Here is a 20,366-nt window from a genome sequence, read left to right on the forward strand (position 1 = left end):
CTGCAGAGAGCCTGAGCTGGTCACTCAGTGAATAGCTGACGTCCAGCGCCATGGCTTGGGGGGCTACTCCGGGGGAGAGAGGCTGTATGTGGGTCAGGGAGCAAGCAGCCCAACCCCCATTCCCCAGCTCAGAGGGTCTCCCATGGGGCGGGGGCAGGGGAGATGAATCCCCGGGCCGGGGCAGGCAGGTGAATTAGCCCCCGCTGGGGTGGGGCAGGCGAATGCGTCAGCTCTGAAGGGTTAATGTCCAGGGAACCCCCAGGAGGAGATAAGGCCGGTGGTGACGGGGGGCGAACCCGCCCCACTCAGCCCCAAAGGTCAGAGCCGCCCGTGGGGCAGGAAATACAAACAGCCCAGCGTGACGTTGTGAGTCTAGTACAATGTCTCAGAGAGAGTCGATTCGCCCCCCTGAGCGACGGAGCGGCCCGGCGGAGGACGGGTGGGAAGGTCTGGAGATGACCAGGGCTCTAAACTCCACGTCCTGGCAGAGGGAGAAGGGGAGCTGTGCGCTCGGGGCGTGGGACGGCGGCCTACAAGGCTTGTCTGTCGCTAGAGCCTGGACTGGGCGATCGGAAAAGGAGGATTAACATTTCCGAGGATCCGCCTGTGAAACCGGATTAGGGTCTGCGTGTCTTGTGGTCACCTGGATGCGAACGGTTCGACGGATACATCCCCCCGGGGTTGCGGCTGGGCCTTTGCGGGGGGGGATCTTTGCTTAGATCCGACGGGAGGAGATGGTCAGGACGCAGCATCGCACCCGGCGGGTGTGTGGCCGGAGGCCTGGGGCCGGGCGCTTTGGGGGAACCGCGGGGTGGGAACTTGGGGTGACCAGGGAGCTGCGACAGGGGCTGTCCTGGGCTGGCTGGTAAATCAAAGTGTTGGAACCACCACCCGCGTTGGGGGGTTCGTCTGCCCCCGGCTGTTTGCTGTTCACCCTCATTGAGTGACCTCAGCTGGCCCCCCCGGGCAGCACCGTCACACCCAGCGCCTAGCAACCCCCCCTGTCCCCATCGGGGCCGGTGCCCCCAAGAGGGGAAAGCACCGTCGGTCAGTCCCCACCCCCAAGCAAGCCAGACCCCCACCCTGGGGCCCAATTGGATGCTATCCAGAGCTCTGGGAGTGGGGGCTGGGAGCCAGGACTCCTGGGTTCTCTCCCAGCTCTGGGAGGGGAGTGGGGGCTGGTGGTTAGAGCAGGGGGGTCTGGGAGCCAGGACTCCTGGGTTCTCTCCCCGGCTCTGGGAGGGGAGTGGGGGCTGGTGGGTCAGAGCAGGGGGGGCTGGGAGCCAGGACTCCTGGGTTCTCTCCCCCCGGCTCTGGGAGGGGAGTGGGGGCTGGTGGGTTAGAGCAGGGGGGCCTGGGAGCCAGGACTCCTGGGTTCTCTCCCCGGCTCTGGGAGGGGAGTGGGGGCTGGTGGGTCAGAGCAGGGGGGGCTGGGAGCCAGGACTCCTGGGTTCTCTCCCCGGCTCTGGGAGGGGAGTGGGGGCTGGTGGTCAGAGCAGGGGGGGCTGGGAGCCAGGACTCCTGGGTTCTCTCCCTGGCGCTGGGAGGGGAGTGGGGGCTGGTGGGTCAGAGCAGGGGGGTTGGGAGCCCGGACTCCTGGGTTCCGTTCACGGCTCGCCAGCATTACGCAGACACCACTGGACGGTTTTCTCCTTCTCGGACGTTTATTACGGGCCAATGTCCGGATGCCACATGCGCACCCATGAAAATGAACTGACCCAGTTAACGAACCACGGAACGAGCTAGCGAGGGACACCGGGGGAGGGGAACGGCACAGTCCATGGGGGGCTGTGACGGGGGGATGGGACCCTCTCCCCCCGCCAAAGGTGTTGTGAGCACAATGGTTGGAAACAGCGTGGGGTGGGGTGGGGGACCCCCAGGAAAGATGTCCCTGGGGCCCCCAGCCCCACCACCAGAGGGCGCCGGCTGCATCAGGGGCACTTCCGCTCCACGCACTGCTTCCCGCCCTCCTCGTACTCCTGCTTGGAGATCCACATCTGCTGGAAGGTGCCCTGGGGAGAAGAGACCAGGATAGGACCCAGGAGTCCTGGCTCCCAGCCCCCACCCCCTGCTCCAACCCACCAGCCCCCACTCCCCTCCCAGAGCTGGGGAGAGAACCCAGGAGTCCTGGCTCCCAGCCCCCACCCCCCTGCTCCAAACCATCAGCCCTCACTCCCCTCCCAGAGCTGGGGAGAGAACCCAGGAGTCCTGGCTCCCAGCCCCCACCCCCTGCTCCAACCCACCAGCCCCCACTCCCCTCCCAGAGCTGGGGAGAGAACCCAGGAGTCCTGGCTCCCAGCCCCCCCCTGCTCTAACCCACCAGCCCCCACTCCCCTCCCAGAGCCGGGGAGAGAACCCAGGAGTCCTGGCTCCCGGCCCCCCCTGCTCTGACCCACCAGCCCCCACTCCCCTCCTAGAGTCGGGGAGAGAACCCAGGAGTCCTGGCTCCCAGCCCCACCCCCCACGCCAGGGAGAACCCAGGTGTCCTGCCCCCCAGGGGCACTCACCAGCGAGGCGAGGATGGACCCCCCAATCCAGGGGCTGAATCTCCGCTCCATGGTGCTGTTGCTGGCGATGAGTTTGAGGCGCATGCTCTGGGGGGGCACAGGGGGGTGGGGAGAGGCCCCCGGCTGGCCAGTGCCCAGAGCACCCACAGGACTGGCCAGCAGGGGGCAGCGCTGCACACACACAGATACACACACACACCCCACAGCCCCCTGCAACCCTCCACACACCCCACCAAACCCCACAGCAACCCCTCTAGACACACCCCACATCCCCTCACAACCCTCTACACACACCCGCAAACCCTACAGCAACCCCTCTAGACACACCCCACAGCCCCTCACAACCCTCTACACACCCCACCAAACCCCACAGCAACCCCTCTAGACACACCCCTCACAACCCTCTACACACACCCCCAAACCCCACAGCAACCCCTCTAGACACACCCCACAGCCCCTCACAACCCTCTACACACCCCACCAAACCCCACAACAACCCCTCTAGACACATCCCACACCCCCTGCAACCCTCTACACACCCCACCAAACCCCACAGCAACCCCTCTAGACACACCCCTCACAACCCTCTACACACACCCCCAAACCCCACAGCAACCCCTCTAGACACACCCCACATCCCCTCACAACCCTCTACACACACCCGCAAACCCCACAGCAACCCCTCTAGACACACCCCACATCCCCTCACAACCCTCTACACACACCCCAAACCCCACAGCAACCCCTCTAGACACACCCCACATCCCCTCACAACCCTCTACACACACCCCAAACCCCACAGCAACCCCTCTAGACACACCCCACATCCCCTCACAACCCTCTACACACACCCGCAAACCCCACAGCAACCCCTCTAGACACACCCCTCACAACCCTCTACACACACCCCCAAACCCCACAGCAACCCCTCTAGACACACCCCACATCCCCTCACAACCCTCTACACACACCCGCAAACCCCACAGCAACCCCTCTAGACACATCCCCTCACAACCCTCTACACACACCCCCAAACCCCACAGCAACCCCTCTAGACACACCCCCTGCAACCCTCTACACACCCCACCAAACCCCACAGCAACCCCTCTAGACACACCCCACATCCCCTCACAACCCTCTACACACCCCACCAAACCCCACAGCAACCCCTCTAGACACACCCCTCACAACCCTCTACACACACCCCCAAACCCCACAGCAACCCCTCTAGACACACCCCCTGCAACCCTCTACACACCCCACCAAACCCCACAGCAACCCCTCTAGACACACCCCACATCCCCTCACAACCCTCTACACACCCCACCAAACCCCACAGCAACCCCTCTAGACACACCCCTCACAACCCTCTACACACACCCCCAAACCCCACAGCAACCCCTCTAGACACACCCCACATCCCCTCACAACCCTCCACACACCCCACCAAACCCCACAGCAACCCCTCTAGACACACCCCTCACAACCCTCTACACACACCCCCAAACCCCACAGCAACCCCTCTAGACACACCCCACATCCCCTCACAACCCTCTACACACCCCAGCAAACCCCACAGCAACCCCTCTAGACACACCCCTCACAACCCTCTACACACCCCCAAACCCCACAGCAACCCCTCTAGACACACCCCACATCCCCTCATAACCCTCTACACACACCCGCAAACCCCACAGCAACCCCTCTAGACACACCCCACATCCCCTCACAACCCTCTACACACACCTGCAAACCCCACAGCAACCCCTCTAGACACACCCCACAACCCCTCACAACCCTCCACACACCCCACCAAACCCCACAGCAACTCCTCTAGACACATCCCACATCCCCTCATAACCCTCTACACACACCCGCAAACCCCACAGCAACCCCTCTAGACACACCCCACATCCCCTCACAACCCTCTACACACACCTGCAAACCCCACAGCAACCCCTCTAGACACACCCCACAACCCCTCACAACCCTCCACACACCCCACCAAACCCCACAGCAACCCCTCTAGACACACCCCTCACAACCCTCTACACACCCCCAAACCCCACAGCAACCCCTCTAGACACACCCCACATCCCCTCACAACCCTCTACACACACCCCCAAACCCCACAGCAACCCCTCTAAACACACCCCACATCCCCTCATAACCCTCTACACACACCCGCAAACCCCACAGCAACCCCTCTAGACACACCCCACATCCCCTCACAACCCTCTACACACCCCAGCAAACCCCACAGCAACCCCTCTAGACACACCCCTCACAACCCTCTACACACCCCCAAACCCCACAGCAACCCCTCTAGACACACCCCACATCCCCTCATAACCCTCTACACACACCCGCAAACCCCACAGCAACCCCTCTAGACACACCCCACATCCCCTCACAACCCTCTACACACACCTGCAAACCCCACAGCAACCCCTCTAGACACACCCCACAACCCCTCACAACCCTCCACACACCCCACCAAACCCCACAGCAACCCCTCTAGACACACCCCACAGCCCCTCACAACCCTCTACACACCCCACCAAACCCCACAGCAACCCCTCTAGACACACCCCACAGCCCCTCACAACCCTCTACACACCCCACCAAACCCCACAGCAACCCCTCTAGACACATCCCCTCACAACCCTCTACACACACCCGCAAACCCCACAGCAACCCCTCTAGACACACCCCACAGCCCCTCACAACCCTCTACACACACCCGCAAACCCCACAGCAACCCCTCTAGACACACCCCACACCCCCTCACAACCCTCTACACACCCCAAACTCCACAGCAACCCCTCTAGACACACCCCTCACAACCCTCTACACACACCCCCAAACCCCACAGCAACCCCTCTAGACACACCCCACATCCCCTCACAACCCTCTACACACCCCACCAAACCCCACAGCAACCCCTCTAGACACACCCCACAGCCCCTCACAACCCTCTACACACACCCGCAAACCCCACAGCAACCCCTCTAGACACACCCCACAGCACCTCACAATCCTCTACACACACTCCCAAACCCCACAGCAACCCCTCTAGACACATCCCCTCACAACCCTCTACACACACCCGCAAACCCCACAGCAACCCCTCTAGACACACCCCACATCCCCTCACAGCCCTCCACACACCCCACCAAACCCCACAGCAACCCCTCTAGACACACCCCTCACAACCCCTCACAACCCTCCACACACCCGCAAACCCCACAGCAACCCCTCTAGACACACCCCACATCCCCTCACAACCCTCTACACACACCCGCAAACCCCACAGCAACCCCTCTAGACACACCCCACATCCCCTCACAGCCCTCCACACACCCCACCAAACCCCACAGCAACCCCTCTAGACACACCCCACAGCCCCTCACAACCCTCTACACACATCCGCAAACCCCACAGCAACCCCTCTAGACACACCCCACATCCCCTCACAACCCTCTACACACCCCACCAAACCCCACAGCAACCCCTCTAGACACACCCCACAACCCCTCACAACCCTCTACACACCCCCAAACCCCACAGCAACCCCTCTAGACACACCCCTCACAACCCTCTACACACACCCCCAAACCCCACAGCAACCCCTCTAGACACACCCCTCACAACCCTCTACACACACCCCCAAACCCCACAGCAACCCCTCTAGACACACCCCACAACCCCTCACAACCCTCTACACACCCCACCAAACCCCACAGCAACCCCTCTAGACACACCCCACATCCCCTCACAACCCTCTACACACACCCGCAAACCCCACAGCAACCCCTCTAGACACACCCCACAGCCCCCTGCAACCCTCTACACACCCCACCAAACCCCACAGCAACCCCTCTAGACACACCCCACAGCACCTCAAAGCCCTCTACACACCCCACCAAACCCCACAGCAACCCCTCTAGACACACCCCACAACCCCTCACAACCCTCTACACACCCCCAAACCCCACAGCAACCCCTCTAGACACACCCCACAGCACCTCAAAGCCCTCTACACACCCCACCAAACCCCACAGCAACCCCTCTAGACACACCCCACAGCACCTCACAAGCCTCTACACACCCCACCAAACCCCACAGCAACCCCTCTAGACACACCCCACAACCCCCTGCAACCCTCTACACACCCCACCAAACCCCACAGCAACCCCTCTAGACACACCCCACATCCCCTCACAGCCCTCTACACACACCCGCAAACCCCACAGCAACCCCTCTAGACACACCCCACATCCCCTCACAGCCCTCCACACACCCCACCAAACCCCACAGCAACCCCTCTAGACACACCCCACACCCCCTCACAACCCTCTACACACACCCGCAAACCCCACAGCAACCCCTCTAGACACACCCCACATCCCCTCACAACCCTCTACGCACCCCCAAACTCCACAGCAACCCCTCTAGACACACCCCACAACCCTCTACACACACCCCCAAACCCCACAACAACCCCTCTAGACACACCCCACATCCCCTCACAACCCTCTACACACCCCCAAACTCCACAGCAACCCCTCTAGACACACCCCACATCCCCTCACAACCCTCTACACACCCCACCAAACCCCACAGCAACCCCTCTAGACACACCCCACAACCCCTCACAACCCTCCACACACCCCACCAAACCCCACAGCAACCCCTCTAGACACACCCCACAACCCCTCACAACCCTCCACACACCCCTCCAAACCCCACAGCAACCCCTCTAGACACACCCCACAACCCTCTACACACACCTCCAAACCCCACAGCAACCCCTCTAGACACACCCCACAACCCCTCACAGCCCTCTACACACCCCACCAAACCCCACAGCAACCCCTCTAGACACACCCCTCACAACCCTCTACACACACCCCCAAACCCCACAGCAACCCCTCTAGACACACCCCACATCCCCTCACAACCCTCTACACACACCCACAAACCCCACAGCAACCCCTCTAGACACACCCCACATCCCCTCACAACCCTCTACACACACCTGCAAACCCCACAGCAACCCCTCTAGACACACCCCACAACCCCTCACAGCCCTCTACACACCCCACCAAACCCCACAGCAACCCCTCTAGACACACCCCACAACCCCCCGCAACCCTCTACCCACGCCCTCCACAGCCCTCTCCACACAGACACAACCCCCACAGCCCCCAACAACACCTCTCCACACACACACACCAACCCCCCTACACACACACCAACCCCCAGCAACTCCTCGACACACACACACCCCACAGCAACCCCTCAACACCCCCCCACAACCCCCCAACACACACACAGCATAACCGCCCACAACCTTCTACACCCACTACCCCTCTACAGACACACACACCCCAACAACCCCTTGATACAGCCCACCAGCAACCCCTCCACACACACACACACACACACACCAACCCCCCTACACACACAACAACCCCCAGCAACTCCTCGACACACACACACCCCACAGCAACCCCTCAACACCCCCCCACGCCCCCCAGCCACCCCTCCACATACACACACACACACACACACACACACACACACACTCACGGGCGGTGTTTTCTGCGACAGCTCGCGGTTCAGCCGGTCCGTGAAGCCCTGGAGCAGGGTGTTGCCCCCGGTCACAATGACGCTGCCGTAGAGACCCTGGGAGTCCCGGGGAGAGGGTTAGTCCCGGGCCCCCTCCCCTGGTGTCCCACCCCCCCTTGCCCCCCCAGGCGTCTCCCCCAGGGGCCCATCTCCCCCGGCGTCCCGCCTGCTGACCAGGTGCCCCTCCCCACAGGCCCAGCCACGTGACTCCAGTTGCAGGGGGTCCCAGCCCCACACCCCACAGGGCAGGGGGAACCGAGGGGGGGGGCACGCACCGGCCTGATGTCGATATCACACATGCCGATACTGGTGGTCACCACGTGGCCGACACCCAGCATAGTGTTCCCGGAAAGGCCCTGGAGTAGGGGAGACAATGGGGGGGACGTTAATGGGGGGGCCCTTCTCCCCTCCCTCTGGACTCCACCTTGCTCAATATCCCACCACCATCTCCCCCGAACTCCCAGACCCACCCTGGACAAGGAGCCCCCCTGGGGAAACTGAGGCAGGGAGTGATTTTAAAAAGGCAGGTGTTCTGGGAATGGGGGGCTGGTGGTTAGAGCAGGGGGGGCTGGGAGCCAGGACTCCTGGGTTCTCTCCCCGGCTCTGGGAGGGGAGTCGGGGCTGGGGGGTTAGAGCAGGGGGGGCTGGGAGCCAGGACTCCTGGGTTCTCTCCCCAGCTCTGGGAGAGGAGTGGGGGCTGGTGGTTAGAGCAGGGAGGGCTGGGAGCCAGGACTCCTGGGTTCTCTCCCCGGCTCTGGGAGGGCAGTGGGGGCTGGTGGTTAGAGCAGGGGGGCTGGGAGCCAGGACTCCTGGGTTCTCTCCCCGGCTCTGGGAGGGGAGTGGGGGCTGGTGGTTTGAGCAGGGGGGCTGGGAGCCAGGACTCCTGGGTTCTCTCCCCGGCTCTGGGAGAGGAGTGGGGGCTGGTGGTTAGAGCAGGGGGGTGCGGAGCCAGGACTCCTGGGTTCTCTCCCCGGCTCTGGGAGAGGAGTGGGGGCTGGTGGTTTGAGCAGGGGGGTGCGGAGCCAGGACTCCTGGGTTCTCTCCCCGGCTCTGGGAGGAGGGGACTCACCTTGACGTTGGAGGGGTCGAACAGCCCCTCGGGGATGCGCAGCCGCTCAGCCCCATAGTCCGTGTTGTAGCCGTTGGGCATCTCGTAGTGCACCGTGGGCATCTGGGCGGCCACCCTGCGGAGGGGGGGGCAGAGAGGGGGTAGTGACCCCACTGCTTCCCCCTACGGCCCCACCCTGACAGACCCCCCCACAAGCTGAGAGCCCAGTCCCCCTCCTTCTGGCAAAGCCCAGCCCCCACCCTCCTCCCACCACAGAGCCAGGGGCTGCCCCCGCCCAGGTCCTGCCCCCCCCAGCACTCACTGCTCGTCATACGGCGAGTCGGAGACCTGTAGAACCGAGGCCTGGAAATCCTGGATCACCTCCTGGGGGAGCGGGAGGATATATGGGTCACTGATTGGAGGAGAGAACCCAGGAGTCCTGGCTCCCAGCCCCCCTGCTCTAACCCACCAGCCCCGACTCCCCTCCCAGCGCTGGGGAGAGAACCCAGGAGTCCTGGCTCCCAGCCCCCCTGCTCTAACCACCAGCCCCCATTCCCCTCCCAGAGCCAGGGAGAGAACCCAGGAGTCCTGGCTCCCAGCCCCCCCTGCTCTACCCCACCAGCCCCCACTCCCTTCCCAGAGCCGGGGAGAGAACCCAGGAGTCCTGAATCCCAGCCCCCCCTGCTCTGACCCACCAGCCCCCACTCCCCTCCCAGAGCCAGGGAGAGAACCCAGGAGTCCTGGCTCCCAGCCCCCCCTGCTCTGACCCACCAGCCCCCACTCCCCTCCCAGAGCCAGGGAGAGAACCCAGGAGTCCTGGCTCCCAGCCCCCCCACTCTGACCCCCCAGCCCCCACTCCCCTCCCAGAGCCGGGGAGAGAACCCAGGAGTCCTGGCTCCCAGCCCCCCCTGCTCTAACCACTAGCCCCCCCTCCCAGCCAGGATAGAACCCAGGAGTCCTGGCTCCCAGCCCCCCTGCTCTGACCCACCAGCCCCCCCTCCCCTCCCAGCCCCGGGGGGAGAACCCAGGCGTCCGGCCCCCTCCCAGCTCACATTGCAGGTGTAGTTGTGCCAGGATTTGGAGACCTGGGGCAGCTTCTCCTTCTTCTTCCAGCTGGGGGGGGCCCCCTCCCGCACGGGGTCCTGCGCGGGGGCAGAGAGATGGGACGGGGGGAGCCGCGAACCTTTCCCCTCCCGGAGCCTCCCACCTCCCCCTGATCCCCCCAACCCCTCCGCCCATCAACCCCCCCCCCGATTCCTGTTTTCCCCCCAGCCCGGCTGCCCCCATGAGACCCCCCCACACCGCACCTTGGCAGCGATCATGTAGGGGGGCACGATCTCGATGTTCATCTCCTGGAAGAGCTCCCGGCACTGCATGGAGATGAAATCCCCGGCCAGCGGCGACTTCACGATCCCTGGAACCCCCCCAGAGCGGGGCATGAACCCAGGAGTCCGGGCTCCCAGCCCCCCTGCTCTAACCTACCAGCCCCCACTGCCCTCCCAGAGCCGGGGAGAGAACCCAGGAGTCCTGGCTCCCAGCCCCCCTGCTTTAACCCACCAGCCCCCACTCCCCTCCCAGAGCCAGGGAGAGAACCCAGGAGTCCTGGCTCCCAGCCCCCCTGCTCTAACCCACCAGCCCCCACTCCCCTCCCAGAGCTGGGGAGAGAACCCAGGAGTCCTGGCTCCCAGCCCCCCTGCTCTAACCCACCAACCTCCACTCCCCTTCCAGAGCCAGGGAGAGAACCCAGGAGTCCTGGCTCCCAGCCCCCCTGCTCTAACCCACCAACCCCCACTCCCCTTCCAGAGCTGGGGAGAGAACCCAGGAGTCCTGGCTCCCAGCCCCCCTGCTCTAACCCACCAACCTCCACTCCCCTTCCAGAGCCAGGGAGAGAACCCAGGAGTCCTGGCTCCCAGCCCCCCTGCTCTAACCCACCAACCCCCACTCCCCTTCCAGAGCTGGGGAGAGAACCCAGGAGTCCTGGCTCCCAGCCCCCTGCTCTAACCCACCAGCCCCCACTCCCCTCTCAGAGCCGGGGAGAGAACCCAGGAGTCCTGGCTCCCAGCCCCCCTGCTCTGACCCACCAGCCCCCACTCCCCTCCCAGAGCCGGGGAAGGACCCAGGCGTCCGGGCGGTGCCCACCTTGCTGCAGGATGTAGCCGTCGTGCACGGGGATGGCCGTGGTGTGGGTGGCCCCGCTGTCGAGCACCAGCCCCGTGCTGCGGCCATTGGCAAAGCTGGGGGGCGTGGGGGGGTCAAGGGGGAAGACGGTCCCTGGGGTCAGTGGAACTCCCTGCCACTGGAGCGGGCGCCCGCCTCGTAGCCCTCTCGGCCCAGCTCTCTGCACCCCTCTCTGTGCCCTACATGTGCCCCCCACAGCGCCCACGGTGCCTGCTGCCAAACCCTGTGCCAGGGTCCCCCCATCTTCCTCCCAGCCCCTTAGATCTCCCCTATAGCCCCCCCAGTCCCTGCCCAGCTCCCTGCATTGCAGCTCCCCACATGTCCTCTCCAGCCTGCCAGCCCCATCCCAGCCCCCCACATTGCCGGCACTCCCACCTCCAGCCCCCCAGATCCTTCCCAGCCCCCCCGTGTAGCCCCCAATCCCTCCCCAGCCCCCCTGGGTCCTCTCCAGTCCTCCCATCCCCCCACCTTGCCAGCAGTCCCACCTCCAGCCCCCCAGATCCTTCCCAGCCCCCCCACATCCTCTCCAGTCCTCCAGCCCCCCGGATCCCGCGGCCAGCCCCCCAGCTCGCCCCCCGGATACGCGGTGAGGACGGCGGTCTTGCAGAGGAAGAAGGCCGGGATGGCGTAATGCTCGAACATCAGCTCGGTCAGCTTCTCCCGCTTGGCCCGGGTGTTCCACTGCGGGGAGAGAGCGGCAGTGGGGCGCTGGGGGGCAGGCCGGGGGGCAGGGGGGCAGGGGTGGATCGCGGTGATTTGACAGCATGGGGGGGGCGATGTGATGTTGGGGTGCAGGAGTGGATCAGGAGTGATGTTGGGGTGCAGGGGGTGGATTGCGGTGATTTGACAGCATGGGGGGTGATGTGATGTTGGGGTGCAGGGGTGGATCAGGGGTGATGTTAGGGCGCAGGGGGTGGATCGCAGTGATTTGACAGCATGGGGGGGCGATGTGATGTTGGGGTGCAGGAGTGGATCAGGGGTGATGTTAGGGCACAGGGGGTGGATCACGGAGATTTGACAGCACAGGGGGTGACCTGATGTTGGGGTGCAGGGGTGGATCAGGGGTGATGTTAGGGCGCAGGGGGTGGATCGCAGTGATTTGACAGCATGGGGGGGGGCGATGTGATGTTGGGGTGCAGGAGTGGATCAGGGGTGATGTTAGGGCACAGGGGGTGGATCACGGAGATTTGACAGCATGGGGGGGTGATGTGATGTTGGGGTGCAGGAGTGGATCAGGGGTGATGTTAGGGCGCAGGGGGTGGATCGCGGTGATTTGACAGCACAGGGGGTGACCTGATGTTGGGGTGCAGGGGTGGATCAGGGGTGATGTTAGGGCGCAGGGGGTGGATCGCGGTGATTTGACAGCATGGGGGGGTGACGTGATGTTGGGGTGCAGGGGTGGATCAGGGGTGATGTTAGGGTGCAGGGGGTGGATCGCGGTGATTTGACAGCATGGGGGGGTGATGTGATGTTGGGGCGCTGGGGGTGGATTGGGGTGATTTTACAGCGGAGGGGTGATGTGATGTTGGGGTGCAGGGGGTGGATTGGGGGTGATGTTGGGGCGCTGGGGGTGGATTGGGGTGATTTTACAGCGGAGGGGTGACATGATGTTGGGGCGCAGGGGGTGGATTGGGTGATGTTAGGGTGCAGGGGGTGGATCACGGAGATTTGACAGCATGGAGGGGGCGATGTGATGTTGGGGTGCAGGGCTGTATCAGGGGTGATGTTAGGGTGCAGGGGGTGGATCGCGGTGATTTGACAGCATGGGGGGGCGATGCGATGTTGGGGTGCAGGGGCTGGATCAGGGGTGATGTTAGGGTGCAGGGGGTGGATCACGGAGATTTGACAGCATGGAGGGGGCGATGTGATGTTGGGGTGCAGGGGTGGATCAGGGGTGATGTTAGGGCGCAGGGGGTGGATCGCGGTGATTTGACAGCATGGGGGGGTGATGTGATGTTGGGGTGCAGGGGTGGATCAGGGGTGATGTTAGGGTGCAGGGGGTGGATTGCGGTGATTTGACAGCATGGGGGGGTGATGTGATGTTGGGGTGCAGGGGGTGGATCGGGGGTGATGTTGGGGCGCTGGGGGTGGATTGGGGTGATTTTACAGCGGAGGGGTGACATGATGTTGGGGCGCAGGGGGTGGATTGGGTGATGTTAGGGTGCAGGGGGTGGATCACGGAGATTTGACAGCATGGAGGGGGCGATGTGATGTTGGGGTGCAGGGCTGTATCAGGGGTGATGTTAGGGTGCAGGGGGTGGATCGCGGTGATTTGACAGCATGGGGGGGGCGATGTGATGTTGGGGTGCAGGGGCTGGATCAGGGGTGATGTTAGGGTGCAGGGGGTGGATCACGGAGATTTGACAGCATGGGGGGTGATGTGATGTTGGGGTGCAGGAGTGGATCAGGGGTGATGTTAGGGCGCAGGGGGTGGATCGCGGTGATTTGACAGCATGGGGGGGTGACGTGATGTTGGGGTGCAGGGGTGGATCAGGGGTGATGTTAGGGCACAGGGGGTGGATCGCGATGATTTGACAGCATGGGGGGGTGATGTGATCTTGGGGTGCAGGGGGTGGATCGGGGGTGATGGGGCGCTGGGGGTGGATTGGGGTGATTTTACAGCAGAGGGGTGATGTGATGTTGAGGTGCAGGGGGTGGATCGGGGTCATGTTGGGGTGCAGGGTGTGACATGATGTTGGGGCGCAGGGGGTGGATCACGGAGATTTGACAGCATGGGGGGTGATGTGATGTTGGGGTGCAGGAGTGGATCAGGGGTGATTTGATGTTGGGGTGCAGGGTGTGACATGATGTTGGGGTGCAGGGGCTGGATCAGGGGTGATGTTAGGGCGCAGGGGGTGGATCGCGGTGATTTGACAGCATGGGGGGGCGATGTGATGTTGGGGTGCAGGGGCTGGATCAGGGGTGATGTTAGGGTGCAGGGGGTGGATCGCGGTGATTTGACAGCATGGGGGGGTGACGTGATGTTGGGGTGCAGGGGCTGGATCAGGGGTGATGTTAGGGTGCAGGGGGTGGATCGCGGTGATTTGACAGCATGGGGGGGCGATGTGATGTTGGGGTGCAGGGGCTGGATCAGGGGTGATGTTAGGGTGCAGGGGGTGGATCGCGGTGATTTGACAGCATGGGGGGGCGATGTGATGTTGGGGTGCAGGGGCTGGATCAGGGGTGATGTTAGGGTGCAGGGGGTGGATCGCGGTGATTTGACAGCATGGGGGGGTGACGTGATGTTGGGGTGCAGGGGTGGATCAGGGGTGATGTTAGGGTGCAGGGGGTGGATCGCGGTGATTTGACAGCATGGGGGGGTGATGTGATGTTGGGGTGCAGGGATGGATCAGGGGTGATGTCAGGGCGCAGGGGGTGGATCGTGGTGATTTGACAGCATGGGGGGGTGACGTGATGTTGGGGTGCAGGGATGGATCAGGGGTGATGTCAGGGCGCAGGGGGTGGATCGTGGTGATTTGACAGCATGGGGGGGTGACGTGATGTTGGGGTGCAGGGGTGTATCAGGGGTGATGTTAGGGTGCAGGGGGTGGATTGCGGTGATTTGACAGCATGGGGGGGTGATGTGATGTTGGGGTGCAGGGATGGATCAGGGTTGATGTCAGGGCGCAGGGGGTGGATCGTGGTGATTTGACAGCATGGGGGGGTGACGTGATGTTGGGGTGCAGGGGTGTATCAGGGGTGATGTTAGGGTGCAGGGGGTGGATCGCGGTGATTTGACAGCATGGGGGGGTGATGTGATGTTGTGGTGCAGGGGTGGATAAGGGGTGATGTTAGGGTGCAGGGGGTGGATCGCGATGATTTGACAGCATGGGGGGGTGACGTGATGTTGGGGTGCAGGGGCTGGATCAGGGGTGATGTTAGGGTGCAGGGGGTGGATCGCGGTGATTTGACAGCATGGGGGGGGCGATGTGATGTTGGGGTGCAGGGGCTGGATCAGGGGTGATGTTAGGGTGCAGGGGGTGGATCACGGAGATTTGACAGCATGGGGGGTGATGTGATGTTGGGGTGCAGGAGTGGATCAGGGGTGATGTTAGGGTGCAGGGGGTGGATCGCGGTGATTTGACAGCATGGGGGGGTGACGTGATGTTGGGGTGCAGGGGTGGATCAGGGGTGATGTTAGGGTGCAGGGGGTGGATCGCGGTGATTTGACAGCATGGGGGGGTGATGTGATGTTGGGGTGCAGGGATGGATCAGGGGTGATGTCAGGGCGCAGGGGGTGGATCGTGGTGATTTGACAGCATGGGGGGGGTGACGTGATGTTGGGGTGCAGGGATGGATCAGGGGTGATGTCAGGGCGCAGGGGGTGGATCTTGGTGATTTGACAGCATGGGGGGGTGACGTGATGTTGGGGTGCAGGGGTGTATCAGGGGTGATGTTAGGGTGCAGGGGGTGGATTGCGGTGATTTGACAGCATGGGGGGGTGATGTGATGTTGGGGTGCAGGGATGGATCAGGGGTGATGTCAGGGCGCAGGGGGTGGATCGTGGTGATTTGACAGCATGGGGGGGTGACGTGATGTTGGGGTGCAGGGGTGTATCAGGGGTGATGTTAGGGTGCAGGGGGTGGATCGCGGTGATTTGACAGCATGGGGGGGTGATGTGATGTTGTGGTGCAGGGGTGGATAAGGGGTGATGTTAGGGTGCAGGGGGTGGATCACAGTGATTTGACAGCATGGGGGGGTGATGTGATGTTGGGGTGCAGGGGGGATCAGGGGTGATGTTAGGGCACAGGCGGTGGATCGCGATGTCGGGGGGTATGGGGGGGACCTACCGGCGCCTCGGACATGAGCACAGGGTGCAGGCCGGGCTCCGACTTGACGTGTTTCCCGTAGGTGTGGTCCAGGATGGCCTGGAAACAGTCCCAGTCCTCGACTGGGGGGACAGCGGTGTAGGGGGGGGTGAGGGAACGACACGGGGGGAGGGAGAGATACGGGGGGGCTCAGTTAAGGTGGCACCAACCCGCTTCCCTCCAGCCCCCCTGCACCACGTGGGGTTGCCCATGGGGGTGGGGAAGCCACTGGGGGGTGCCCTTGGCAGGGGGTACAAAAGCCGCAGGGGGGCAGGGTGAGGCAGGGGAGGAAGCGAGGAGCTGTGGCAGAGGGGTAACGAGGGGCCTGTGGTGGTGGGGGTGCAGGGACCGTGGCGGGGGGGCCATGGCAGGGGCATAGTGGGGGCCCATGATAGGGGGGTCCATGGCAGAAGGGCAGCGGGGTCCCGTGGCAGGGGGGACCACGGCAGGGGGATAGCGAGGGCCTGTGGCGGGGGGGCCATGGCAGGGGGGTAGTGGGAGCCCGTGGCAGGGAGGTAGCATGGTCCTGTGGCAGGGGGAGCCCCGTTTCGGTGGGGGGGGCGTGGCAGGAAGACCCGTGGCAGTGGGGACCGTGGTGGGGGGTAGCAGGGTCCCATGGCAGGAGGGTCCATGACGGGGGGGGTCCATGGCAGGGTGGGTAGCAGGGTCCCGTGGCGGGGGGGCTCGTGGCAGGAAGACCCGTGGCGGGGGGGGTAGTGAGGACCTGTGGCAGGAAGACTCATCGTGGGGGGGTAGCGAGGGCCTGTGGCAGGAAGACTCATGGTGGGGGTCCCCGTGGCAGGAAGACCCATGGTGGGGGGTACGAGGTCCTGTGGCAGGAAAACCTGTGGTGGGGGGGCCATGGCAGGGGGGGTAGAAGGGTCCTGTGGCAGGGAGGGTAGCAGGGTCCCGTGGCGGGGGGACCTGTGGCAGGAAGCCACGTGGTGGGGGGGGTAGCGAGGGCCTGTGACAGGAAACTCTGTGGCAAGAAGACCCATGGCAGCGGGGGGACCTGTAGCAGGAAGCTCCGTGGCAGGTAGCCCCGTGGCGGGGGGGGGGGGGTAGAAAGGGCCCATGGCAGGGGGGCCCATGACAGGAAGCCCCATGGCGGGGGCAGGCCATGGCAGGGGCGGGCCGTGGCAGGGGGTAGCGAGGGCCCGTGGCAGGGGTGCCCGTGGCAGGAAGCCCCATGGCAGGAAGCCCCATGATAGGGAGAGTAGCTGGGTCCCGTGGCAGGAAGCCCCGTGGCAGGGGGGCCATGGCGTAGGGGTAGTGAGGGCCCATGGCAGTGGGGCTCGTGGCAGGAAGCCCCGTGGTGAGGGGGTAGAGAGGGCCTGTGGCAGGAAGCCCTGTGGCGGGGGGGGGCATGGCAGGGGGGTAGGGAGGGCCCGTGGCAGGGGGGCCATGACAGGAAGCCCCATGGCAGGAAGCCCTGTGGTGAGGGGGTAGCAAGGATCCGTGGCAGGAAGCCCCGTGGCAGGGGGGCCATGGCGTAGGGGTAGTGAGGGCCCATGGCAGTGGGGCTCGTGGCAGGAAGCCCTGTGGTGAGGGGGTAGCGAGGGCCTGTGGCAGGAAGCCTCTTGGCAGGAGGAACCATGGCAGGAAGCCCCATGGCAGGAAACCCCGTGGTGGGGGGGTAGCAAGGGCCCGTGGAAGGGGGGCCCGTGGCAGGAAGCCCCGTGGCAAGAAGGCCCGTGGTAGGGGGTAGCAAGGGCCCGTGGCAGGAAGCCTCTTGGCAGGGGGGGCCATGGCAGGGAGCCCCGTGGCAGGAAACCCCGTGGTGGGGGGTTAGCAAAGGCCCATGGCAGGGGGGCCCGTGGCAGGAAGCTCCGTGGCAGGAAGCCCCATGGCAGGGGGGTAGTGAGGGCCCGTGGCAGGAAGCCCCGTGGCAGTAAACCCCATGGTGGGGGGGGTAGCAAGGGCCCATGGCAGGGGGCCCGTGGCAGGAAGCCCCGTGGCAGGAAGCCCCATGGCAGGAAACCCCGTGGTGGGGGGTAGCGAGGGCCCGTGGCAGGGGGGCCCATGGCAGGAAGCCCCGTGGCAGGAAGCCCCATGGTGGGGGGTTAGCAAAGGCCCATGGCAGGGGGGCCCGTGGCAGGAAGTCCCGTGGCAGGAAGCCCCGTGGCAGGGGGGTAGTGAGGGCCTGTGGCAGGAAACCCCATGGTGGGGAGGTAGCAAGGGCCCATGGCAGGAAGCCCCGTGGCAGGAAGCCCCGTGGCAGTAAACCCCATGGTGGGGAGGTAGCGAGGGCCCATGGCAGGGGGGCCCGTGGCAGGAAGCCCCGTGGCAGGGCCCTGGGGGCAGCCCCTCACTCATGCCGTTCTTGAGGGGCGACAGGACGTCCGTGTTCTCCCGTGGGACGTGCAGCGAGTTGGTGTCGATGTAATAAACCTTCCCCGGCTTCTTCTCCTTGTCCCCGTCCAGCTCCAGCGCCGCCTCCTCGGGGGCCAGCAGCCCCACCGTGGTGGGGAAATCCGCCTGCAGGTGGGGCAGGGTGAGCCACAGGCCTGGCCCCTCGGGGGCGTCGCCTCCCACCAGCCCCAGGGCAGGGACTGGCTGGCTCAGTGGGGTGGGCAATGGGGCAGGGGCCTGTCCCCTCTAGGGGGAGCCAGCTCCCATCCAGCCCCAAGGCCGGTTGCGGGGTGTTTCCAGGGCCCCAGCGGGGAGGCTGAGGACGTACCTTGGGGCAGTCTTCTCCGGCGTAGCCAGCTCGGACTGAGAACGAGCCGATGTCAAAGACGAGCGCCCCCACCTCATCTGGGATAGAGAGAGAGAGAGAGAAACACTCAGCACCCGCCACTGATGCGCCCACCTCTGGGGCGGGGCGGCTGGTTACCCAGGGACCCCTCGCCTGGCACTGAGATGCGGCCACCTTTGGGGCAAGGCGGCCGGTTACCCAGGGACCCCTCGCCCGGCGCTGAGATGCGCCCACCTCTGGAGCGGGGCGGCTGGTTACCCAGGGACCTCTCCCCCGGCGCTGAGATGCAGCCACCTCTGGGGCGGAGCGGCCAGTTACCCGGGGACCCCTCGCCCGGCGCTGAGATGCAGCCACCTCTGGGGCGGGGCGGCCGGTTACCCAGGGACCCCTCGCCCGGTGCTGAGATGCGCCCACCTCTGGGGCAGGGTGGCCGGTTACCCAGGGACCCCTCGCTCGGTGCTGTGATGCGCCCATCTCTGGGGCAGGGTGGCCGGTTACCCAGGGACCCCTCGCCCGGTGCTGTGATGCGCCCACCTCTGGGGCGGGGCGGCCGGTTACCCAGGGACCCCTCGCCCGGCGCAGAGATGCGCCCACCTCTGGGGCGGGGTGGACGGTTACCCAGGGACCCCTCGCCCGGTGCTGTGATGCGCCCACCTCTGGGGCGGGGCGGCCGCTTATCCAGGGACCCCTGGCCCGGCGCTGAGATGCAGCCACCTCTGGGGCGGAGCGGCCAGTTACCCGGGGACCCCTCGCCTGGCGCTGAGATGCAGCCACCTCTGGGGCGGGGCGGCCGGTTACCCAGGGACCCCTCGCCCGGTGCTGTGATGCGCCCACCTCTGGGGCGGGGTGGCTGGAAAGAGAATCCCAGCTCAAGCCGACAAGATCTGGGGCCGGGGGGAGGGGAACCGGCCCGGACGCCTGGGTTCACGCTCCGAGAACCGGGGTAGGGTGCTCCCTTGCTGACCCCCCCCTCCCTGCAGCAGGGCGCCCCCTGGGGGCTGCGCGCCGCCACTGTGATCCCTGCGTAGACATAAAAGGGGGGGGACATTAAAGGGGGCCCCTTACCTCCTCCATAGACCCCCCCACTCATCCTGGCTCCGCTGCGCCCCCTGCCCCAGCGGCTCCTGCGGGGGGAGGGTCCCGGTGTAGGGGCGGCTGGGGGTGGGGGAGGGGCGATTCAGCACCCAGTCGGCTGGACAGCGACCGTGGATGGGGGGGGGGATCTGCAGAGAGAGGGGTGGGGCGGGGCGCTTTCATCCCAGCCAATGAGGAGCTGCCCCCCCTCCCCAGGCAGCCCCTGATTGGTCAATCGCCCAGACAATAAGTGACAATCTGAGGCTTCCTTAAAGGGGCAGGGAAGGACGGGGCGGGGGGGGGGGAGGTGGCTAGTGTCGGGGGATGGCTTTTGTTAGGGCGGGGGTCGGTTCTCCGGCAACAATCGCCCCCTACCCATAGGTTCACCCCTTCCCTCCCAGAGGCGGGGGGAGAACCCA

At 64.8% G+C, this 20,366-nt stretch overlaps 1 protein-coding gene across 2 annotated transcripts; it reads right to left on the minus strand.

Annotated features, from left to right (window-relative positions):
- Nucleotides 1-1,663: 1,663 nt before the first annotated feature.
- On the minus strand, nucleotides 1,664-20,067 carry ACTL6B (actin like 6B). 2 transcript variants are annotated; one of them, XM_050933306.1, is made up of 14 exons: nucleotides 19,939-20,067; nucleotides 18,856-18,932; nucleotides 18,488-18,653; nucleotides 16,158-16,258; nucleotides 11,951-12,048; nucleotides 11,329-11,423; nucleotides 10,497-10,603; nucleotides 10,242-10,331; nucleotides 9,512-9,573; nucleotides 9,211-9,325; nucleotides 8,417-8,497; nucleotides 8,103-8,198; nucleotides 2,508-2,562; nucleotides 1,664-2,012 (listed from the first exon to the last, which is right to left on the minus strand). In XM_050933306.1, the coding sequence occupies exons 1-14, from the start codon at nucleotides 19,961-19,963 to the stop codon at nucleotides 1,723-1,725; spliced, it is 1,458 nt and encodes a 485-aa protein (XP_050789263.1). In that variant the 5' UTR covers nucleotides 19,964-20,067; the 3' UTR covers nucleotides 1,664-1,722. The 2 variants fall into 2 exon arrangements, with proteins under 2 accessions (XP_050789263.1, XP_050789264.1); XM_050933307.1 differs by having other exon boundaries at nucleotides 1,844-2,012; nucleotides 2,508-2,594; nucleotides 19,939-20,063.
- Between the last annotated feature and the right edge of the window lie 299 nt (nucleotides 20,068-20,366).

Source organism: Gopherus flavomarginatus, chromosome 23 (assembly GCF_025201925.1).
Source record: "Gopherus flavomarginatus isolate rGopFla2 chromosome 23, rGopFla2.mat.asm, whole genome shotgun sequence".
Taxonomy (NCBI): domain Eukaryota; kingdom Metazoa; phylum Chordata; order Testudines; family Testudinidae; genus Gopherus; species Gopherus flavomarginatus.